The sequence below is a fragment of the Coregonus lavaretus genome, assembly GCF_964263955.1.
Source record: "Coregonus lavaretus genome assembly, chromosome: 37".
Taxonomy (NCBI): domain Eukaryota; kingdom Metazoa; phylum Chordata; class Actinopteri; order Salmoniformes; family Salmonidae; genus Coregonus; species Coregonus lavaretus.
This window is the reverse complement of record NC_140024.1, coordinates 15158160-15180671: the sequence shown is the minus strand read 5'-3', so window position 1 is coordinate 15180671 and position 22512 is coordinate 15158160. Positions and strand designations below refer to the sequence as shown.

The 22512-nt window shown below is 45.3% G+C and overlaps 2 protein-coding genes across 5 annotated transcripts; both read left to right on the top strand.

The window, feature by feature from the left end:
* Positions 1-257: 257 nt before the first annotated feature.
* LOC311111544 (prolyl 3-hydroxylase OGFOD1-like) lies at positions 258-8938 on the top strand. The gene is made up of 13 exons (XM_084154296.1): positions 258-699; positions 5184-5329; positions 5459-5505; positions 5829-5929; positions 6366-6482; positions 6565-6656; positions 6759-6887; positions 7015-7128; positions 7209-7288; positions 7405-7637; positions 7816-7944; positions 8110-8168; positions 8262-8938. The coding sequence occupies exons 1-13, from the start codon at positions 540-542 to the stop codon at positions 8421-8423; spliced, it is 1569 nt and encodes a 522-aa protein (XP_084010422.1). The 5' UTR covers positions 258-539; the 3' UTR covers positions 8424-8938.
* A 1898-nt stretch (positions 8939-10836) lies between these two features.
* Positions 10837-22085, top strand: LOC311111106 (tumor necrosis factor receptor type 1-associated DEATH domain protein). 4 transcript variants are annotated; one of them, XM_084153774.1, is made up of 7 exons: positions 10837-10912; positions 18693-18767; positions 19285-19380; positions 19713-19863; positions 20254-20531; positions 20699-20846; positions 21315-22085. In XM_084153774.1, the coding sequence occupies exons 3-7, from the start codon at positions 19360-19362 to the stop codon at positions 21611-21613; spliced, it is 897 nt and encodes a 298-aa protein (XP_084009900.1). In that variant the 5' UTR covers positions 10837-10912; positions 18693-18767; positions 19285-19359; the 3' UTR covers positions 21614-22085. The 4 variants fall into 4 exon arrangements, with proteins under 4 accessions (XP_084009900.1, XP_084009901.1, XP_084009902.1 ...); XM_084153775.1 differs by having other exon boundaries at positions 10845-10907; XM_084153776.1 differs by lacking the exon at positions 18693-18767 and having other exon boundaries at positions 10845-10907.
* The last annotated feature ends 427 nt before the right edge of the window (positions 22086-22512 follow it).

The following is a 22512-nucleotide window of genomic DNA, read 5'->3' as shown; positions in this document are numbered from 1 at the left end:
CGATCTATGTAAGAGACGCAGACTCATCTCTTCAGTAGGTCCTATGATTGAGTTTAGTCTGGTCCAGGGGTGCGAAGGTGAACGTCAAGGCACTGGAGTAACGAACCTCCCTTGCTGTCTCTGCCTAGCCGGCTCCCCTTTCTCCACTGGGATTCTTTGACTCTATTACCGGGGCTGAGTCACTGGCTTGCTCGCGCTCTCCCACCTTCCTGACCTCTGGCTCTTGTGGTGGGGAAGATTTTCGTGGGCTATACTCCGCCTTGTTTTAGGTTAGTAAGTTAGTGGCCTGTTGGAATCTCTTTAGTGGTGTGGGGGCTGTGCTCTGGCAAAGTGGGTGGGGTTATATCGTGCCTTGTTTGCCCTGTCCGGGTAACTTTGGATGAGGCCACAGTGTCCCCTCGATTTTTAAGCATTTTGAACGAAGAGCCGTTTGGAAGCGAAGTGGGCCGGCTCTTTTAAGTGAAAGGAGCCAAATGAACCACCAACGTCCTGCTGCGTTTTTATGACGCAATTTAACCGCGACTCTTATTTCTACTAAAATGAATTGTAAACGACAGCGAGACGATAGCGACAATACAGAGAAAAGAAAGAAGAGAAAGAAACGTGAAGAGATAGCAGCACTTTCTCCACTACTCGAGGACGAAGATGTGAAGAGGGGAGTGAAGGAAGCATGGTCGCAGCGAGCGCAGTACTCTCATGGTCAGCTACTTGCTAGCTATCTTAGCTACATGTGTACACCAAGCACATGCTTTGGCTAGTCTTGTTTCTCTCTCGTTACATAGATGGTTATTTAATTGATAAGCTATTAGTCTCCCTACATATCAATATTGTCAGTCAAGTGCAAAGCTTTAGTCACAACTTTGTTTTCATGACCACTGATCTGAAAACACTAGAAGATGTGGGTCAAACTATCTACCTCCACAATTATCACTTTTCATGAAGTTTAACGTTTTTATTAGTCGTATCTACGGAATACGCATGGTATACATCATCCAACGAAATGCTTACTTGCAGGTTCCTTCTCGACAATGAAACAACAATAAGGAAAGAACATAAAGTAAATGGCTCCGTAGAATAGAAAAACATGTTTTAGCATAAGTATAATTAATGAAGGCACAATTTATAGCCAATATGTACACTTATATGGGGGGGTCTGGTAGCAGCAGTTGTGATGTGTGTGTAGCATTCGGAAAGTATTCAGAACCCTTGACTTTTTCCACATTTTGTTACAGCCTTATTCTAAAATGGATGAAATAGTTTTTTCCTCTTATCAATCTACACACAATACCCCATAATGACGAAGAAAAAATTATAAAAATCAAAAAATTAAATATTACATTTACATAAGTATTCAGACCTTTGGCAGCGATTACAGCCTCAAGTCTTCTTGGGTATGACACTACAAGCTTGGCACACCTGTATTTGGGGAGTTTCTCCCATTCTTCTCTGCAGATTCTCTCAAGCTCTGTCAGGTTGGATGGAGACTGTCGCTACACAGCTATTTTCAGGTCGCTCCATAGATGTTAGATCGGGTTCAAGTCCGGACTCTGCCTAGGCCACTCAAGGACATTGAGACTTGTCCCGAAGCCACTGCTGCGTTGTCTTGCCTGTGTGCTTTGGGCCGTTGTCCTGTTGGAAGGTGAACCTTCGTCCTAGTCTGAGGTCCTGAGCGCTCTGGAGCAGGTTTTCATCAAGGATCTCTCTGTACTTTGCTCCGTTCATGTTTCCCTCGATCCTGACTAGTCTCCCAGTCCCTGCCGCAGAAAAACATCCCCACAGCATGATGCTGCCACCATCATGCTTCATCGTAGGAATGGTGCCATGTTTCCTCCAGACGTGACGCTTGGCATTCATGCCAAATAGTTCAATCTTGGTTTCATCAAACCATGGTCTGAGAGTCCTTTAGGTGCCTTTTGGCAAACTCCAAGTGTGCTGTCATGTGCCTTTTACTGAGGAGTGGCTTCCATCTGGCCACTCTACCATAAAGTAGTGATTGGTGGAGTGCTGCAGAGACGGTTGTCCTTCTGGAAGGTTCTCTCATCTCCACAGAGGAACTCTGGAGCTTTGTCAGAGTGACCATCGGGTTCTTGCTCCCTGACCAAGGCCCTTCTCCCCCGATTGCTCAGTTTGGCCGGGCGGCCAGCTCTAAGAAGAGTCTAGGTGGTTCCAAACTGCTTCTATTTAAGAATGATGGAGGCCACTGTTTTCTTGGGGACCTTCAATGCTGCTGAAATTTTTTTGGTACCCATCCTCAGATCTGTGCCTTGACACAATCCTGTCTCTGAGCTCTATGGACAATTCCTTCGACCTCATGGCTTGGTTTTTGCTCTGACATGCACTGTCAACTGTGGGACCTTATATAGACAGGTGTGTGCCTTTCCAAATCATGTCCAATCAATTGAATTTACCACAGGTGGACTCCAATCAAGTTGTAGAAACATCTCAAGGATTCACATTGAGGGTATGTGTCACTACTGTTACTCCTATCTATGACTGTAAGTCGCTTTGGATAAAAGCGTCTGCTAAATGGCATATTATTATAATATTATGATCAATGGAAACAGGATGCACCTGAGCTCAATTTCAAGTTTCATAGCAACGGGTCTGAATACTTATGTAAATAAGGCATTTCTGTTTTTTATTTGTAATACATTTGTAAACATTTCTAAAAACCTGTTTTTGCTTTGTCATTATGAGGTATTGTGTGTAGATTGAAGAGGATTTAAAAAATGTAATCCATTTTAGAATAAGGCTGTAACATAATGTGGAAAAAGTCAAGGGGTCTGAAAACTTTCCGAATGCACTGTATATGTGTATGTCTGTGTGGGTGTGTGCATGTGTGCTAAGATGCGGAGAATCAGAACAGGTGGTCAGTCCAGTTCAAGTGTTCAGCAGTCAGATGGCTTGTAGATAGAAACTGTCACTGAGCCTGTTGGTATCTGACCTCATGCTCCGTTACCGTCTCCTCGTGGCTGGGGTGTGTGGGGTCCTTTATGATGCTGCGTGCCTTCCTCAGACACCATTTCGAATAGATGTCCTGGATGGGTGGGAGCACGGTCCCAGTGATGTACTGGGCCATCTTCACCACCTGCTGGAGGGCCTTGCGTTTGTAGATGGAGCAATTCTCATACTAGGCTGTGATGCAACTGGTCAGGACGCTCTTGATGGTGCAGCGGTAGTATTTGAAGAGGACCTGGGGCAGCATGCCGGGTTTCTTCAGCTGCCTTAGAAAGTAGAGACGCTGTTGCGCCCTCTTGACAAGAGAGGTGGTGTTATTGGTCCATGACAAGTCCTCGGTGATGTGGACGCCAAGGAACTTAAAACTTGTGACTCTCTTTCTGCTGCAGTCCTGTTGATGTGGATCGGGGCGTGTTCCCTCCTCTGCTTCCTGAAGTCAACAATCAACTCCTTTGTTTTGCTGACATTGAGGGAGAGGTTGTTGTCATGAAACCACAATGCCAATTCTCGTACCTCCTCCCTGTAGGCTGACTCGTCATTGTTTGTTATACAGAAGATAGCCCTGCTTGGTAAAATACTAAGTCCATATTATGGCAAGAACAGCTCAAATAAGCAAAGAGAAACAACAGTCCATCGTTACTTTAAGACATGAAGGTCAGTCAATACGGAAAATGTCAATAACTTTGAAAGTTTCTTCAAGTGCAGTCGCAAAAAACATCAAGCGCTATGATAAAACTGGCTCTCATGAGGACCGCCACAGGAATGGAAGACCCAGAGTTACCTCTGCTGCAGAGGATAAGTCCATTAGAGTTACCAGCCTCAGAAATTGCAGCCCAAATATATGCTTCACAGAGTTCAAGTCACAGACACATCTCAACATCAACTGTTCAGAGGGGACTGTGTGAGTCAAGCCTTCATGGTCGAATTGCTGCAAAGAAACCACTACTAAAGGACACCAATAAGAAGAAGAGACCTGCTTGGGCCAAGAAACACGAGCAATGGACATTAGACCGGTGGAAATATGTGTCCTTTGGTCTGGAGTCCAAATTTGAGATTTTTGGTTCCAACCGCCGTGGCTTTGTGAGATGTAGGTGAATGGATGATCTCTGCATGTGTAGTTCTCACCGTAAAGCATGGAGGAGGAGGTGTTATGGTGTGGGGGTGCTTTGCTGGTGACATTGTCTGAGATTTATTTAGAATTCAAAGCACACTTAACCAGCATAGCTACCACAGCATTCTCCAGTGATATGCCATCCCATCTGGTTTGGGCTTAGTGGGACTATCATTTGTTTTTCAACAGGACAATGACCCAACACACCTCCAGGCTGTGTAACGGCTATTTTACCAAGAAGGAGAGTGATGAAGTGCTGCATCAAATGACCTGGCCTCCATAATCCCCGACCTCAACCCAATTGAGATGGTTTGGGATGAGTCGGACGGCAGAGTGAAGGAAAAGCAGCCAACAAGTGCTCAGCATATGTGGGAACTCCTTCAAGACTGTTAGAAAAGCATTCCAGGTGAAGCTGGTTGAGAGAATGCCAAGAGTGTGCAAAGCTGTCATCAAGGCAAAGGGTGGCTATTTGAAGAATCTCAAATATCAAATATATTTTGATTTGTTTAACACTTTTTTGGTTACTACATGATTCCATATGTATTATTTCATAGTTTTGATGTCTTCACTATTATTCTACAATGTAGAAAATAGTACAAATAAAGAAAAACCCTGGAATGAGTAGGTGTGTCCAAACTTTTGACTGGTACTGTATATCAAATCAAAATTTATTTGTCACATGCGTAGACCTTACCGTGAAATGCTTACTTACAAGCCCTTAACCAACAATGCAGTTCAATAAATAGTTAAGAAAATATTTACTAAATAAACTAAAGTAAAAAATATATATATATAAATAAAAAGTAACACAACTAAAGTAAAAAAAAAAAAAGTAAAGTAAAATTAAAAATTAAAAGTAATATATATGGCACCCAAAGGGAAGTCACAAAAGGGTGTCACAAAAAAGTATGTTTTTGGAGTATTGAGAAGGTTTACCAGCTTCCTATGTGCTGTTAGAACTGGTTATAACCTCAAACGAAAATGAGCCAGAGGCAACAACTAGCTCTATAAGACATACTTTAGTTAATGTTACATTTGTACACATAATTAGTGTTAAAACATTGTTTATATTGCTAGACCACTCGTTGAGTGTTCCTCTGGTGTTCCTCTTAAGGGGGCCTGGAGCTGGACTGCCACACTTTCCCTCACTGCATCATCAGGAACTTCATCCAGAGTGAGAGCTTTACAGAGAACCTACAGAGGGAGCTTCTAGACCTCAACTTCCATGAGAAGTCCAACGACCTGTACAAATTTAATCAGGTGAAAAAGGAAAACAGATAGGAATACAGTTTGGAAACGGGTTACTTCTTGTTCATAATGTTTCTTTACTCTGCCTTTTGGAGTTATGACATTGGGAGTTATGACACTCATTGACAATTTATCTTACAGTCAGATGACCTGAAAAAGAGAAAAGAGCCTCACATCACAGGCTTGAGGTAATTTGTATGTGTGTGTGTGTGAGAGTGATTTAGGGAGGTAGAGAGAACATGTTTGCTTTGTGTGTGTGTGTGTAGCAGATGGGGATCTGTGAAACTCATTCCTCAGCCTGAAGTGTCTCCATTTGCGCGTGTACCATTTGCACGACTGGGTAAGACGCTTCAGGAGGGCGGTCACGTGTTTGCGAGGCAGAGGTCCTGAGTTCGAGCCTCGTTATGCGCTGAATCAGGGGAAAGCTGTACTCACTAAGCAAGCAGCGTGATGTCCTTTACATGTGCATGCTCTCAGTTTGGCTGTTTTTGAGCTTTGTGTGTGTTTTCAGGGCAGCACTATTTGGGCGGTTTCGATCCTGGCTGGGGGAAGTGTTGGGGGTAGAACTGGAGCCCACAGTGGACATTTCCTGTGCCAAGTACCAATACACTGGTGAGCCACATGTTTTTATCTCTACTCTTCAAAAAAGAAATGAGCAAGCCTTTATATTAGCATGCTCCTCCTCCATCTCTAATAAAGCTATAGAAGAAAAGAGCAGAAGCACTTAGCTATCCCTCAAGATATCCTGTTCTGCCCACTGCATATTTAGTCTATATGGACATGCATATTTCTGGAATTAATGATGAAATATGCATGATCTGTCTGTTACAAATCACTCTCTCTCTTTATCTATTGTGGTCCTCTGTAGCTCAGCTGGTAGAGCACGGCGCTTGTAACGCCAAGGTAGTGGGTTCGATCCCCGGGACCACCCATACACACAAAAAAAATGTATGCACGCATGACTGTAAGTCGCTTTGGATAAAAGTGTCTGCGAAATGGTATATTATATATTATATTATCTATGCCCTCTCTATCTCTCTGTCGGTAGATGTTCTGTTGTGTCATGATGATGAGTTGGAGGGGAGGCGTGTTGCCTTCATCCTCTACCTTGTCCCTCCATGGGAGTGCAGCGACGGAGGAACCCTGGATCTCTTCAGCACAGATGGTAAGTATTGGTGTGTGGCTGTGTGTGTGTTGGCGTGAGTGAAATAATTAGTGTTTTAACTTATAATCTAATTTGTGCATAGGTCACTTCCAGCCCCATAGTGTGGTGAAGTCTCTGGTGCCCAGCTGGAACACTCTGGTTCTCTTCGAGGTTTCACCCGTCTCCTTCCACCAGGTAGTTCTTCCTATACCACCAGGTAACAACCACACGCTTCTCACCTGTCCAGGTAGCAGTAGTGCAATCTACGGATGGCTGTCTCTCTGTGTGTTTGTCCAGGTTGCAGAGGTGTTGTCAGAGGATAAGTGTCGTCTCTCTCTGAGTGGCTGGTTTCACGGGCTGTCTTTGGAGCGACCACGTCGTCACATCGAGCCCCCCTTCCCAAGGAGCCCCCACCTTCCCAGAGATGTAAGTGTGTGTTTGTTCTGAAAGAGTGAACTCACAGCCGTAGAGCAAGGATGTAGTCACATGAAATAAATAAATGTGCGTGTGTGTGTGCATTTTACCTGAGTGTGTATTTTGTGTCTGTTCACAGGAGACACTGCTGCTAGAGTGGCTGAATCCACTGTATCTGGACGTTGACTACCAGTCACAGGTTCAGCAAGAGTTCGAGGACAGCTCTGAGATCCAGCTCAAGAATTTCCTCAAAGTAACCCATTACTCTACCTCTTCATTTCTCCATCTCTCTCCTGCTGCCTCTCTCCTGGTTGACAGTGTCTCTCTCTACAGGAGGAGAAGTTTAAGGAGGTGAGTGAAGCACTGCGATCGACTGAGGTCCAGTGGACCAAGCGAGGTCCTCCCAACAGGAGGTGAGCCTGTCCAGTAATTTGTTTGTGTGAGTGAGAGAGATATCCCTAAGGTGTTATGATGCGTGTAAATGTATATGATGTGTGTAAATATTTTTGTGTGTATGTGCATTGTGCAGATGTTATGAAGTGGCTTCGTTAGAGTCCTTCCCCCAGTGTGTGAATGCATGCTGGGAGCTGCTGTGCTCGGAGGCGTTCTTCCTGCTTCTGTCCAACTTCACTGGCCTGAGACTGCACTACCTCAGCCCCAGTGACGAAGACGAGGAGGAAGAGAAGGACCAAGAAGATGAGGAAGAGAGAGAAGCCACAGGGTCATCTGGGGACACACCATCAGCTAATAAGAATAACAAAGGTGTGTTGCTTGTTTGTGTCTGTATGTGTTTTTTTGTGTGTGTGGGTTTGTGTATGTGTGTTGACCCCTGTGTGTATCCTCAGATCTGTGTGTTTGTGAGCCTTGACCTTTCTGTACCTCCTCAGGACTGAATATGCCTTTGTAAATATGTGTTGACCCCTCTGTGTGTATCCTCAAGAGCCGAGCACGCCGGTGTGTGTTGGAGAGCTACGGCGCTGGGCTCACGGGGGCTACACACTACTGCACGATGGAGACGCATCAAGAGCGGAGTACGCCCTTGACCTACTGCTGCCCCTGAGCTGTCCTGGTCAGTCACACACGCTTAATCAGACACTCATGCTTAAGCACACACACAGACACACAATGTAGGTTAGAATCATAGTTTTAGGAACTATTTGCAAAGTTGTAAGTGCAAATGTTTTCATACACAATATCAACTCCAAAGTGTGATAACTGTCTTTTTATTTATCAGACTGGCAGACTGAGTTTGGGGGCTTCACCTCTTACGTTGCTAATGAAGAGGATGAGGAGGTGAGTGATGTCACTGTTCAAATGGCAACTGATTAACTAGATTCCTATGATTGTCATGGTTGTCATTTCTCATCGGTGTCCTCCTGTCCGCAGCTCCTGACGGTGTATCCAGAGGAGAACTCCCTGGCTCTTGTATACAGGGACAAAGAGACTCTCAAATTTGTCAAACATATCAATCACAGAAGCTCCACCCTACCTATTGGTGATCCTTGTAGGAGAGCAGTTTATGACTTCTCCTTTGTGTATTATGAATGAGTTTTTGTGTGGGTGTTGAGGTGTGTGTGTTTGTAATATAACATCACTGTGAGGGGTGGTTGGTCTACTCTAAAGCTCCATGATGTCATGTGTTCTTCATTAAAGTGAACAGGCAGGGATACCCTGTTACCATGGTTACCTGGTTTTAGTCGGTAGCCACAGAGTAACGCAGATAAAAAATTGTCTACAGTGACAGCATTTGGTAGCATTTTGTGTTCATTATCGTGTGTCATTATTGTGGCGCTGTATGGCTGAGTTGGTAGAGCATGGCGTTAGCAACGCCAGGGTTGTGGGTTTGTTTCCCGGGGCTACCCAGACATAAATGTATGCATGCATGACTGTAAGTCGCGTTGGATAAAAGCATCTGCTAAATGGAATATAATATTATTATTATATATTGCTAGCTTATTTGTATGTGTCTGTAGTATGTATTCAAACTATCTTACAGTGTTCATGCTGTCACTGTAAAAATGAATCTGTCTTCAAGGAAAGTAAACTACAGACCAGTGATTGAACACCGTCCACTCCCATGTTAAATTCTTCACTTGGATACCAAACTGAATAACAAATTAGTAATAACAGCTAGATGTTTGGCAGATATCTGATTTCACTAAACTTTTGTATTTATTTTTTATTGGCCCATCCCCTCTTCTTACAGCTTTTGTTGTTGTTACATTTATATATGACTCATATTTTACATACATGGCACTTTTTTATACACAGTAGTTACATAGCAAAATATAGTTATTTGATATACATTGCATAGTTCTTAAACACATCGGTATACATTATATAGTTTTCAGTCACCTTAGTGAAAATATTGAAATAATGGTCGCAATCTGACTGTTAAATTTCGACAAAGGATGGAGCTACAGATTGTTATACCAGATAATGTGAGTTAACCAGAGTTTTTTGGTATCCATTAGTGGGAGATACAGGTTAGGTACTGTTTGGTGTAGCACAGAGAATTTTTGACCAACCTTAACTTTGCGACACTATCTTTGTTCTCGATTCGGACAAACGTATCTTCTAAAATGTCTGTGTCCAATTGCAAGTGGTGCGAAAATGCTACATTATAAATACATGTTTTGCTCCATTAAGTAATCTAACGATGTGTAAACCGCAATCTTATATATTTCAAATATTCTCCCATCGATCGAGATAGGTGTGTCATCATGACAACTAGGAAACGGGGAGATTTTTGACGAATTAGCAAATTGGAAATGTATGAGTTTCCTAGTTCCAACTAGCATGTGAAAGCGGCATAATCTCTCGTGGACAGATGAAATGTCGAGAAACTGTCAAGGCTCACAGAATGTTGTTATTACTAGCAGCAGTAGTTCCTGGTTTTGTGTTTTCATCATTGATTACTTGGACGAATCAAGATTGGGCGAAGGCGGTGCTTAAACTGGTGCGGTTATTTTCAAGCCCGTGTGCGGATGATAAACGATTGGCTATATCTGTAGCTAGGATCAACAGTGAAATATAGAGAATGTGTTTGTGATTATTACAATTTTGCAGCTGTGATCAAAGAGGATACTTGAGGATGAACAGTAGTCTAACCCGTTTAATGTGTGTGGGTGTTTGACAATAACACAGCACCACAGCTATATTTCAGCACTAGGGTTTATTCATCGATCCTGATATTTTAGCTTTGCACACTGTGAAGCACTGGCATATCAGATTCTGAGAGAGGAAGGGAGGGCTAAAGTCTGTATTTTGAGTTCACCTATCGGAATTTTCCTGGAAGTGGCTCTCTGATTAATAGTGAGGCCATTTCCTGTCAAACCTAGATAAGACCTACAGTTTACTGTCAGACCTTATGTGGGCCTTGCTCACTTCATTTTTTGTTATTGCTCCTTTCTATTCTGTTATAGCCTCCATCTGGCCTGTTTTTGTCCCCAAGCAGTTGCCATAGTTTCAGTCTTTAACAGAGGTTTTCATTTGAAAGATAACATTTATTTCCTTGTTAAATGTATCCTACCTTCTCTGAAATAATCACTTGTCTGACAATGGATGTGCATGTAAGGCACCTCCTTACATTCAAAATGGCGCAGTGATTACTTTGAGGAAGGATTATACATGTCAACAGCATTTAAACCGGGCAAATTAATAACATCACCCCTGGACCTGGTTCCAAAAACCCAAAATAACAGTACATATATCTATATAGGCCTAAATAAAATAACCTCTTTCTTATTTTGTATTTTCCTTCTCACTCGATTCCTTTTGCCTTTAGTGATGATATCATTTCAACATTGTAATTAGCTACACAGTTGCAAGCAAATGGCTACAGCAGTAAAGCTACTTCCTTCCCGTAGAGATACGTGATTCTAACCAATAGGGAAGCGGCATGTTCTTTCTCACCAATCACAGTGCCTCGAGGTTCCCCTGTAGCCAATCGCCTGTCAGGAAATTATTACTGTATCTGTACTTGTTCCTCTGGTCAGGACGCGTTGCAGTCCTTACAAAGTTTTTTTTCTTGTAAGGTAAGTTAACAATACAATTATGATTTTACTTTAAACCCAAAATGAAATTACAGCCTATACAACAGTTAATGCCACAAATGACAGTAAACAAATACATAACAGTACAAGTCAATCATGAAAGAAAATGTTCTCAAGTTGCTATGATTCCTTTCTATTGTTGATTAGGCTACTGTTTTGTAACAACTTTAATGTATAATGATTAAAACTTCACCAGTAGACTTTTGTATTATTGAAGTTCAATAGGCGGTGTTTGGTGGAGCTTAATCTACTATAAAGTAGGCCTACTTTTCTAGTTTCCTAAAAGTCTGAACCGCACTGTGTCCAACGTGGTCTCAGAACATTTCGTATTATTCTGTACGTAAATGCGAGAAGCTCCATCCATTTAGAATGACATGTTACATTTCGTATGGTATGTATTAATTTGTGGAAGCCATCATCAATTTTGTATGATATGTTACTAATGACTATTAATATGATATGTTACGAATTGCAATTCATACAATATGGTCTGAATTTCCAAAATGAATGATATGCTACAAATTTCAATTTGTTGTGACTAAAGTTAGCTAGGTGGCTAATGCTAACATTAGCTAGCTCTAGGGGTTAGGGTTAGGGGTTAAGGTTGGGAGGTAGGTTAAAGGGTTAGGGAAGAGTTAGGTTAGGGGAAGGTTTCGCTAAAACAGTTATGGTTAGGGGAAGTTACTAATTAGCTAAAATGCTAAAGTTGTCAGTGAGATTCGAACACGTTCGCATTATACGCCCACCCATCCACCCCGACCAACCACCCTCCTTTAGTTTTTGCCTTAAGTAACCTATCTTATGTAACCATACCAAATGTAAATGATAAGAAGCTGTCTGTGCTCTTTTAATGTCCTTACTACTGAATAGTGTTGGTTCCAGGTGCGTAGGAGTCAAAATAAGAATACTGAAAGAGATGGAGAACCGCACACTGTCGAAAAAATGAATAAATCCTAAACTGAGGCTTGAATGCTAAATATATATGTTTATTAGAACATTATGATGGCCAAAAAATCTAACAAAACACCAAAGTTTCGGCCTTAGGCCATTCTCAGTGTAAATATACCTTTCATTTATTTGGGCACCATGATGTTCTAACATCTTTATTTTGCATTCAAGCCTCAGTTTTGGATTTATTCATTTTTTCGACAGTGTGCGGGTCTCCATGTCTTTCACAATACCAAACGTAACATATCATACTAATTTGAGTGATACGGATTTACATTTACTATGCTACGTCTAGTCTATGAGACCAGTCTGCTGTGTCATACTCTTGTCTCATAGCAATAGAGAATGTAATTAAATTCCTGTCATCATGTACATGTGACTCACGGGACCCGCGTTTTCACAGAACTGCATATCCCATAGTGCTACCTGTCTTGTAGGCCCAGTAGTCTAACCCAATGATGTATATAAACCCGAGATTGCTGATGCAATGTATTGGCCAATTAGAGGCTTTGAAGCCACCGGTTGGCCATATTGGCACTCTGCAGAAAAGCAGTATTTACATAGGAATTAATGGAATTCTTCAGTATTTCATTTAAATGTTTCAAGGGCAAAATTACATTTATTCAAGTATTTTGTTGTAGTTCTTTCTACATTTACATTTTAGTCATTTAGCAGACGCTCTTATTCAGAGCGACTTACAGTTAGTGAATACATATTTTTTTATACTGGCCCCCCGTGGGAATCGAACCCACAACCCTGGCGTTGCAAACGCCATGCTCTATCAACTGAGCTACATCCCTGCCGGCCATTCCCTCCCCTACCCTGGACGACGCTGGGCCAATTGTGCGCCGCCCATGAGTCTCCCGGTCGCAGCCGGCGGCGACAGAGCCTGGATTCGAACCAGGATCTTTAGTGGCACAGTTAGCACTGCGATGCAGTGCCTTAGACCACTGCGCCACTCATTCTAAAAATGATACTTTAAGGAAAATGTTTTGATATATTTTCATTTTTTATTGGTATGCTTAGCTCACATAATATGATTCAAAAGTATGCATTAAGGTGTCTGTAATAGAATAAACGTGTCAAAAACTAATAAATGCATTCTAAAATGTTTGTAGATTCAAAACAGCGCCCCCTGTCAGTCATCTAGTATATAGTCTAGCTCGCTAGTTTGTAGTCTTAAAAACCGGAAATGAGTTAACTCTGTTTCATTCAGCCATTCCTATGGGGAAAATTAATGGGAAAATAATTGGATTTTGGGATAAACACCAAAAAATAAAGTCTGAGGTAACACAGGCTTAGGAGAGTTTATACATTTTGTTCTATGAGATAATATTAGTTAGTTAACATGGCTTTTATGAATTATGAAGCATTTATGTGTGTTATGTGTTTATTATACCGTAAATGCTTCAAAATTCACAAAAAGGGACGTTAGCTGATAAATAAAAAATTATCTCATAGAACAAAACAAATAAGATCTCCTAAGTCTGTGTTTACCACAGGCCTTATTTTCTGCGTTTATTGAAAAACCCTACAAAAACTCCATTCATTTTCCCGTAAGCTTTGCCAAACTAACCATTAATATTGCTCTCTATAGACTGTACAATATAAATATTCACTACAAAAAAAGAAACCAACCAATTCAACTTGTTTGGCAGTCTGTACCTTGTAGACTGATTCTCGTTTTCATCCAAATCAAAGGAATGGCATTCACTGAATTAACCCAATGTCCAGGCAATCCTTTGGTTGACATATGGCAGGATAATTTTAGTATTTGACGCTGCAGTGGTGGATGTTAAATGTTGTATTATTAAACTCTTGATGATGACATAATCCTCATACACTCTATGGCAGGGTTCTTCAATTCCGGTCCTGGAGGGCCGAAACACCTGTCACGATCGTTGTAAGAGGCAGACCAAGGCGCAGCGTGATAGGCGTACATCTTTTAATGAGTACTTGACACCAACAACAAAACAATACGTGACGTCTAAAGGTTCACCAACACAAACCTATACAGAACAAGATCCCACAAATAACTAGTGCCCACAGGCTGCCTAAGTATGGTTCCCAATCAGAGACAACGAGAATCAGCTGCCTCTGATTGGGAACCACCCTGGCCAACATAGAAAACACGAACTAGAACAAAAACATAGAAACTACAACATAGACACTACACACCCTGGCTCAACTTTTAAGAGTCCCCAGAGCCAGGGCGTGACAGTACCCCCCCCCCCCCCCCCAAAGGCGCGGACTGCGACCGCGCCAACCAAACACAATAGGGGAGGGGCCGGGTGGGCATTCCGCCTCGGAGGCGGATCTGGCTCCGGGCGTGACCACCACTCTCTCGCTACCCCACCGTAGCGTCCCTGGTCTGGTCCCGCTGGCCGGAGCTGGACTGGACACCGGTGGAGCGGATTGCTCAGGCTCCGGTGTGGAGCAGCTGTGGAACAGGCACGGGCTGTGCCGGACTGACGACGCGCACCACTGGCTTGGTGCGGGGAGCAGGAACGGGCCGGACGGGCTGACGACGCGCACCACTGGCTTGGTGCGGGGAGCAGGAACGGGCCGGACCGGGCTGACGACGCGCACCACTGGCTTGGTGCGGGGAGCAGGAACGGGCCGGACCGGGCTGACGACGCGCACCACTGGCTTGGTGCGGGGAGCAGGAACGGGCCGGACCGGGCTGACGACGCGCACCACTGGCTTGGTGCGGGGAGCAGGAACGGGCCGAACCGGGCTGGCGACACGCACCACTAGCTTGGTGCGGGGAGCAGGAACAGGCCGGACCGGGCTGGCGACGCGCACCACTGGCTTGGTGCGGGGAGCAGGAACGGGCCGGACCGGGCTGGCGACGCGCACCACTGGCTTGGTGCGGGGAGCAGGAACGGGCCGGACCGGGCTGGCACGCGCACCACAGGCTTGGTGCGAGGGGCAGGAACGGGCCGGGCCGGCGACGCGCACCACTGGCTTGGTGCGGGGAGCAGGAACGGGCCGGACCGGGCTGGCGACGCGCACCACAGGCTTGGTGCGAGGGGCAGGAACGGGCCGGGCCGGCGACGCGCACCACTGGCTTGGTGCGGGGAGCAGGAACGGGCCGGGCCGGGCTGGCGACGCGCACCACTGACTTGGTGCGGGGAGCAGGAACGGGCCGGGCCGGGCTGGCGACGCGCACCACTGGCTTGGTGCGGGGAGCAGGAACAGGCCGGACCGGGCTGGCGACGCGCACCAGAGGCTTGGTGCGAGGGGCAGGAACGGGCCGGACCGGGCTGGCGACGCGCACCACAGGCTTGGTGCGGGGAGCAGGAACGGGCCGGACCGGGCTGGCGACGCGCACCACTGGCTTGGTGCGGGGAGCAGGAACGGGCCGGACCGGGCTGGCGACGCGCACCACTGGCTTGGTGCGGGGAGCAGGAACGGGCCGGACCGGGCTGGCGACGCGCACCACAGGCTTGGTGCGAGGGGCAGGAACGGGCCGGGCCGGCGACGCGCACCACTGGCTTGGTGCGGGGAGCAGGAACGGGCCGGGCCGAGCTGGCGACGCGCACCACTGACTTGGTGCGGGGAGCAGGAACGGGCCGGGCTGGCGACGCGCACCACAGGCTTGGTGCGGGGAGCAGGAACAGACCGGGCTGGCGACGCGCACCACTGGCTTGGTGCGGGGAGCAGGAACGGGCCGGACCGGGCTGGCGACGCGCACCACAGGCTTGGTGCGAGGGTCAGGAACAGGCCGGACCGTACTGGGAACACACACCACTGGCCTTGTGCGGGGATCAGGAACGGGCCGGACCGGACTGGTAACACACCCCAGTACCTCTCGCCGTGCCTCTACACTCTCCTTCCCCCTCATGACCAATGGCCCCCGTAACCTGGTGGCCTCCTCTCCTAGTCCGCAAACTCGCCCTGTAGCTGCCTCCAGCAGCCCCGTCGTCCATGCCGTGTGCCCCCCCAAAAAAATTATTTGGGGTTGCCTCTCGCCTGTCCGACGACGGCCCGGTTGGCGCCGCTTCTCCTCTCCTGCCTGGGCATCCTCCCTCATCGCCCTCCGGTAGTGGACGGCCTCCTCCTCTGTGATTCTCCCCCAACCGAGGAGGACATCTACCAGAGTAACCTCCTGTTCCATACCCGGCGTTTGCTCCTGCACACGCTGCTTGGTCCTATTCTGGTGGGATCTTCTGTCACGATCATTATAAGAGGCAGACCAAGGCGCAGCGTGATAGGCGTACATCTTTTAATGAGTACTTGACACCAACAACAAAACGATACGTGACGTCTAAAGGTTCACCAACACAAACCTATACAGAACAAGATCCCACAAATAACTAGTGCCCACAGGCTGCCTAAGTATGGTCCCAATCAGAGACAACGAGAATCAGCTGCCTCTGATTGGGAACCACCCTGGCCAACATAGAAAACACGAACTAGAACAAAAACATAGAAACTACAACATAGACACTACACACCCTGGCTCAACTTTTAAGAGTCCCCAGAGCCAGGGCGTGACAACACCTCTGTTTTTCATCCTCTCCTTCTAATCAGGGGCTAATTCAGACCTGGGACACCAGGTGAGTGCAATTAACTACCAGGTAGAAATAAAAAACAGAAGTGTTTCGGCCCTCCAGGACCGGAATTGAAGAACCCTGCTCTATGGTATGCTTTAAATAATGTATGACACTACCGGTGTATGAATGTAATAATGATGGCTTATGATTACATGTAGGCCAGGGGTCCCCAATTACATTCAGCCATGGGCCGATTTTTCCTTGAGCGGATGGTCGGGGGGCCGGAACATAGTTATAAATAATTTGTACACTGCAAATTGACAGCATGAATCCCAAACATATATAGTATTTGACAAAAAACAGAATCATTTCAAACCTTGATTACATTGGGAAACGATCACATACAGTGCCTTCAGAAAGTATTCACACCCCTTGACTTATTCCACATTTTGTTGTGTTACAGCATTAATTAAAAATTGATTCATTTGGATTTTGTGTCACTGGCCTACACAGTGTACCCCATAATGTCAAAGTGGAATTATGTTTTTAGAATTTTTTGCAAATTAATAAAAAATGAAAAGCTGAAATGTCTTGAGTAAATAAGTATTCAACCCCTTTGTTATGGCAAACCTTAATAGGTTTAGGAGTAAAAATATGCTTAACAAGTCACATAATAAGTTGCATGGACTCACTCTGTGTGCAATAATAATTCAACATGATTTTTGAATGACTACCTCATCTCTGTACCCCACACATACAGTGCCTTCAAAAAGTATTCAGACTCCTTGACTTTTTCCACATTTTGTTACGTTACAGCCTTATTATAAAATTGATAAAATATTATTTTTTCATCAATTTACACACAATACCTCATAATGACAAAGTGAAAACAGAAATACCTTATTTACATAAGTTTTAAACCCTTTGTTATGAGACTGGAAATTGGGCTCAGGTGCATTATGTTTCCATTGATAATCCTTGAGATGTTTCTACAACTTCATTGGAGTCCACCTGTGGTAAATTCAATTGATTGGACATGATTTAGAAAGGCACACATCTGAGTATATAAGGTCCCAAAAACCAAGCCATGAGGTCGAAGGAATTGTCCGTAGAGCTCCGAGACAGGATTGTGTCGAGGCACAGATCTGAGGAAGGGTACCAAAAAATTTCTGCAGCATTGAAGGCCCTCAAGAACACAGTGGCCTCCATTCTTAAATGGAAGAAGTTTGGAACCACCAAGATTCTTCCTAGAGCTGGTCACCCGTCCAAACTGAGCAATTGGGGGAGAAGGGCCTTGGTCAGGGAGGTGACCAAGAACCCGATTGTCTCTCTGACAGAGCTCCAGAGTTCCTCTGTGGAGATGGGACAACCTTCCAGAAGGACAACCATCTCTGCAGCACTCCACCAATCAGGCCTTTATGGTAGAGTGGCCAGACGGGAGCCACTCCTCAGTAAAAGGCACATGACAGCCCGCTTGGAGTTTGCCAAAAGGCACCTAAAGACTCTCAGACCATAAGAAACAAGATATTTCACCGTGGGTATGAGGTGCCTCTCCTTGTATGCATCTCTGTTTCGATGCCAAACATGCCGATGCTGTATCTGACCAAAACGTTCAATTTTGGTCTCATCTGACCAGAGCACCTTCTTCCAGTCATAATTTAAATGACGTTTGGCAAACTGCAAGTGCTTGCGTCTGTGTCTTGGGGTCAGAAAGGGCTTTCTTCTGGCAACCCTTCCAAAGAGCCCGTGGTTGTGGAGGTGGCATCTGATGGTGCTTTTTCAAACCTGGTGACCCCAAGACGCCACCAAGGCCTGCAATTCTTTCACAGTGATTCTTGGGGATTTTGTTGCTTCTCTCACCATCCTCCTCCCTATCCTGGGGGGCAAAATGCATTTGCCTCCTCTACCCGTTCCTCTACAGGTTTTCAACTGTTCCATAACTTTTTTATTTTTTAATAATTTAATGAGAAAACTAAAAGGTGTGCAACATGAAAATATTGTCTCATTTACGTTGTGTAATTTATTTACTGTCCCTAACTATCCCCGGAGATAGGCTATCCAAAGTCAAAGTCAGGTCGCGCACCAGCTGGCTGAAGCTAATTGGCAATATAATTTGGCTACCTCTTCCCACCTGTAAACACGCACATGAGACACCCACATCAAACCACACCCCAAAACCAACTCACGTTTCAATTCAGTCATGGCCGCTAGCATTTCTTAATGAACCAAATCTAAAACGAGGCCAAATCAGGAAGTGCAGTCGCCCTTCAAAACTAACTAATGACATGCTGCACCTCTACCTTGCTACCTTTCAGATGAGCCAAGAAGGAGGACAGATGAGAACAGCAGGCCAGTGGAGCAATTAGAACAGCAGCAGCCAGGGGCAAATGGTAGGGAAGAGGATGATTTAGGTAACCCAGACACAAGCCCAAAACAAGTTAAGCTACCCCAGTATCCCCTTGACCGTTTTGGATTGCAAAACTAAAGAAACACACCAAACAAGACACAGAGACAGCAACAGAAAAGTAGATGGTGCAGAGAGAATTACATTTACATTTACGTCATTTAGCAGACGCTCTTATCCAGAGCGACTTACAAATTGGTGCATTCACCCTATAGCCAGTGGGATAACCACTTTACAATATTTTTTTTTTTTTAGTTATTTAAAAAATATATATATATATTTTGTGAATTAATGTAATGACATATAGGGAAGGTAAGATAGGGTATGGTAAGGATAGTGGAGTGAGATAATATAAAGTGAGGGGTTGTATTGGGTTGCATTGTATTGTGACTGCATCTGGATCCTGACTCTTTTTAATACCAGGATGGATTTGATTGATGTGTATTAGCCTTTGAACTCAGACTGTTGATCGTCTGAGTAATATATCTGTTATATCTCTGCAGGAAGGAAGAGGCTTGAAGAGAACACATAGAAGAAGCTTGTGACAGCTGAGGTCAGATGACGGGAATGACCAAACAATGGACATAATGGATGAAAAGGTACTGTATGTTTATTTGAGAGGACACGGGAGGAGAGAGGCAGGAGAGAGGAGGTGTGATATGTATGAGAGGGAAAGAGGAAACGAGGCAGGGACAGAGACAGTTCACATTAACTATTTATAGGAGAACATGCATGTCTGTTTCTGTTATTGCGCATGCGTGTGATAATGTCAAGTGGGGAGTGTGTGTGTACTGTGCATGTAAGAATATAGCTATAAGTACAAGCACCTGTGCTGTACAAAATTCAGCATAATGTCTGAATAGTAGTATACAGAGCAGAGGCATTATGAACTTTAATCTTGTATGGGATGTTGTTCCATGTGATATTTTAGAAAATGGTGGCACTGAGTGTGGAGGATGGCCCGTGGACAGGATGTGCGGTTCTCTTCCTGCACTCCTGTCCCGCAGTGAACCTGCTCTCTCTCTACAAAGACCAGCAGGGCAAGTTCAGCGTCTTCAAAGTCCTCAAGCTGACACTCACAGGTGAGCCACATCAGGCCATCCGGTCTCCAGCTCGCGTGGGGAGCATGCTGAGCATTGGTTGAGGCAGATGTATTATTGATAGAAAGAAAAGCTTGGTGGTCATGGGGAGTGAAAAGGGGCTTGTGTTGCAGGGTGACCTGCTTATCGACTGAGGGGATGAATATAGTTAAAAGCTTATGAAAAACTGCTGTCACATAAACGCAGGGAGATCTTTTAGGAAGTCATAACACGGTTGAGCTCAGAGCTCTGCCTGGACCAGAGTAGTGGAGGGAGACACAGTCAGGTTATATTTGTTTTATGGTCACTGTGGAAAACATGACTATTGTGCCAGTGAATTGCTATGGTTACCTCTAACCTCCTACCTTTGACCTTACCTGGTCTGTGTCCCAGACTCGGTGGGGGGGCTGGAGGGGTACGAGATCCTGAAGCTGCACGATGCAGATCCTCTGCTGGGTGTGGAGTTGAAGTTTGTGGATGCGGCTGCGTGCCGCAGGTTCCTGCAGAGCTATGGCTCCGGTGCCGTACAACAGTCCCTCACCCAGCACACCTGCCGCCTCCTCGGCCCACAGGAGCTTGCCGTGGAAACCCAGCTCAAAGCCGGGACGCACACTTTGGACTTTTGTCTGGACGATCTGGAGCTTTGTCTGCAGCACATCCACCAGTCACAGGTAATATACTATATACAGGTTATAATCCATATATAATGGTGTTGTTACTGGTAATATATGATAAACAGATCACAATATATAGTGTATACCTGTCAGGTGCTCTGCTGTGCCTTATGTCTTATGACTCACTATGAGGTGTTCTAAATGTTGATGTCACTTCCTGTCAGCCGGGGCGCCTACGGCATGATGAGATTGCTGAGCTGGAGCAGCAGCTGCAGAGCCAGGCCTTGGGTCACGTACCCCAGCCACCCACCCTTACACAGGAAGAGCCCCCCGTGCCCAGCAACTGTTTCCTGTTCCAGAAGAGGGTGTTTGGTGAGTTGGCTCTGACTGCCATGGCTGCTTCTTATCATCAGTGGGGGTTCAGCGGGGAGCTGGGACTCTATGTCCCCTGGGTCCTCTACATTCATACACTGGCATAGAACAGTGTTTCTCACCTCTCGGTCAGTAGACCACCACTGGTCTATGGAAGGTTATTGACCTGTGCCTCAAATAGTTTGATGACACTTTTAGTCAGCTCAAGTGCTGGTTTTAATCTAAGTGGTCCTTTGAGGAAGAGGACCATTATAGCTTGCCCAATCTCTGGTATAGAGGACACTCATTATGGGTCATCTAGTACACCCGGGACAGCAGGGTAGCCTAGAGGTAAGAGAGGAGGGCCAGTATCTGGAAGGTTGCTGTTGTTTTTTACTTACTTACACCACGTCTTACATGCAGAGCCATATATAGACTCTGGATACATGTCTCTAACAGCCCCTCCCACTCTGTCTCCTGACCTATCAGAGGACCGCATGCTGGCGGCGGGGGACCTGCAGCGGTTCTCCAACGGCGTTGGGCGGGACTGGAGGAAAGTGGGGCGGGCCTTGGGCAAGAATTGCCGTGCGCTGAAGGGGCCGGCCATAGACAACCTGGCCTACGAGTACGAGAGGGAGGGGCTGTACGAGCAGGCCTATCAGCTGCTGAGCCGCTTCATCCAGGCGGAGGGGAGGGCAGCACGGCTGGGCCGGTTGGTCAGAGCACTGGAAGAAAGCAAACTCACCATCCTGGCTGAGAACATTTTGGACATCCAGCCCAGGGAGTGACACTGTCTGTCACACTGTCTGGGGGTGTGTGTTGGCCTATGTGTGTATGTGTGAAAGAGTGGTAACGTGTGGGTGGCATTGCTTGTGTGAGCAGAAACGTGTGTGCACCAACTTACCTAGGTGCTACCATGTGTCTGTTCTGTGTGAGCTTTGGGTCTGTGAGCTTGATTGTATGTTTTTTTATTTGAGTAAAAATGTTTTACTTCTTACAAAACCAATAGTTCTCATAATTGCTATATCACGTCATTGTTGTCTCTGGTTGGAGAGCAAACTGAAATCACTGTGGCCTTTTCTTTTCCGCTTTAAACCCAACCCCCTTTCTCCACCACAGACTGGACCATTCATGGATTTGATCATTCTACCAATAACCATTAGTTATTACAAAAACTAGATTGATATTGAACAATTTGTAATGGTATTGGGGAATATTTGTTCCGAAATCCAAATAAAGTGTTGGGTTTATAAAAACGAATTGCCAATTGCTTTCATTCACATCGAGAGTTGTATTTCACTTAGCACAATCCAAGATCCTGATAAAACCTTTTACTATGGATTACGTAGAATCTTTAGGAAACCTGTTGATCCTGCTTTCTGAAATAGCCTACAGTACCCCCCATGTAAAAAAGTTGTCAACTTTGGGAAATGGGCAGGATCTAATCCATGTACACACACACACACACGCACCAAATGTTGTACTATCCTTGTGGGGACCTAAAATTGATTTCAACTCAAAATCCTATTTTCCCTAACCCCTAAACCTAACCCTAACTCCTAACTCTAATTCTAACCCTAATTGTAACCTTAAACCTAACTCTTAAGTTTAAAACAGCCTCTGTGCTCGTGGGGACCTGGGAGATGTCCCCACGAGGGAGAATTTTCCTTGTTTTACTATCCTTGTG

Bases quoted from the DNA above. Each gene is read 5' to 3' on its own strand.
- LOC311111544 (XM_084154296.1), top strand. From the start codon at position 540: ATGAATTGTAAACGACAGCGAGACGATAGCGACAATACAGAGAAAAGA. The intron at 700-5,183 runs GTCAGCTACTTG...GTTCCTCTTAAG, and splicing joins GCGAGCGCAGTACTCTCATG to GGGGCCTGGAGCTGGACTGC. The intron at 7,638-7,815 runs GTGTGTTGCTTG...TGTATCCTCAAG, and splicing joins AGCTAATAAGAATAACAAAG to AGCCGAGCACGCCGGTGTGT.
- LOC311111106 (XM_084153774.1), top strand. From the start codon at position 19,360: ATGGACATAATGGATGAAAAG. The intron at 19,381-19,712 runs GTACTGTATGTT...GTGATATTTTAG, and splicing joins TGGACATAATGGATGAAAAG to AAAATGGTGGCACTGAGTGT. The intron at 20,847-21,314 runs GTGAGTTGGCTC...CTGACCTATCAG, and splicing joins GTTCCAGAAGAGGGTGTTTG to AGGACCGCATGCTGGCGGCG.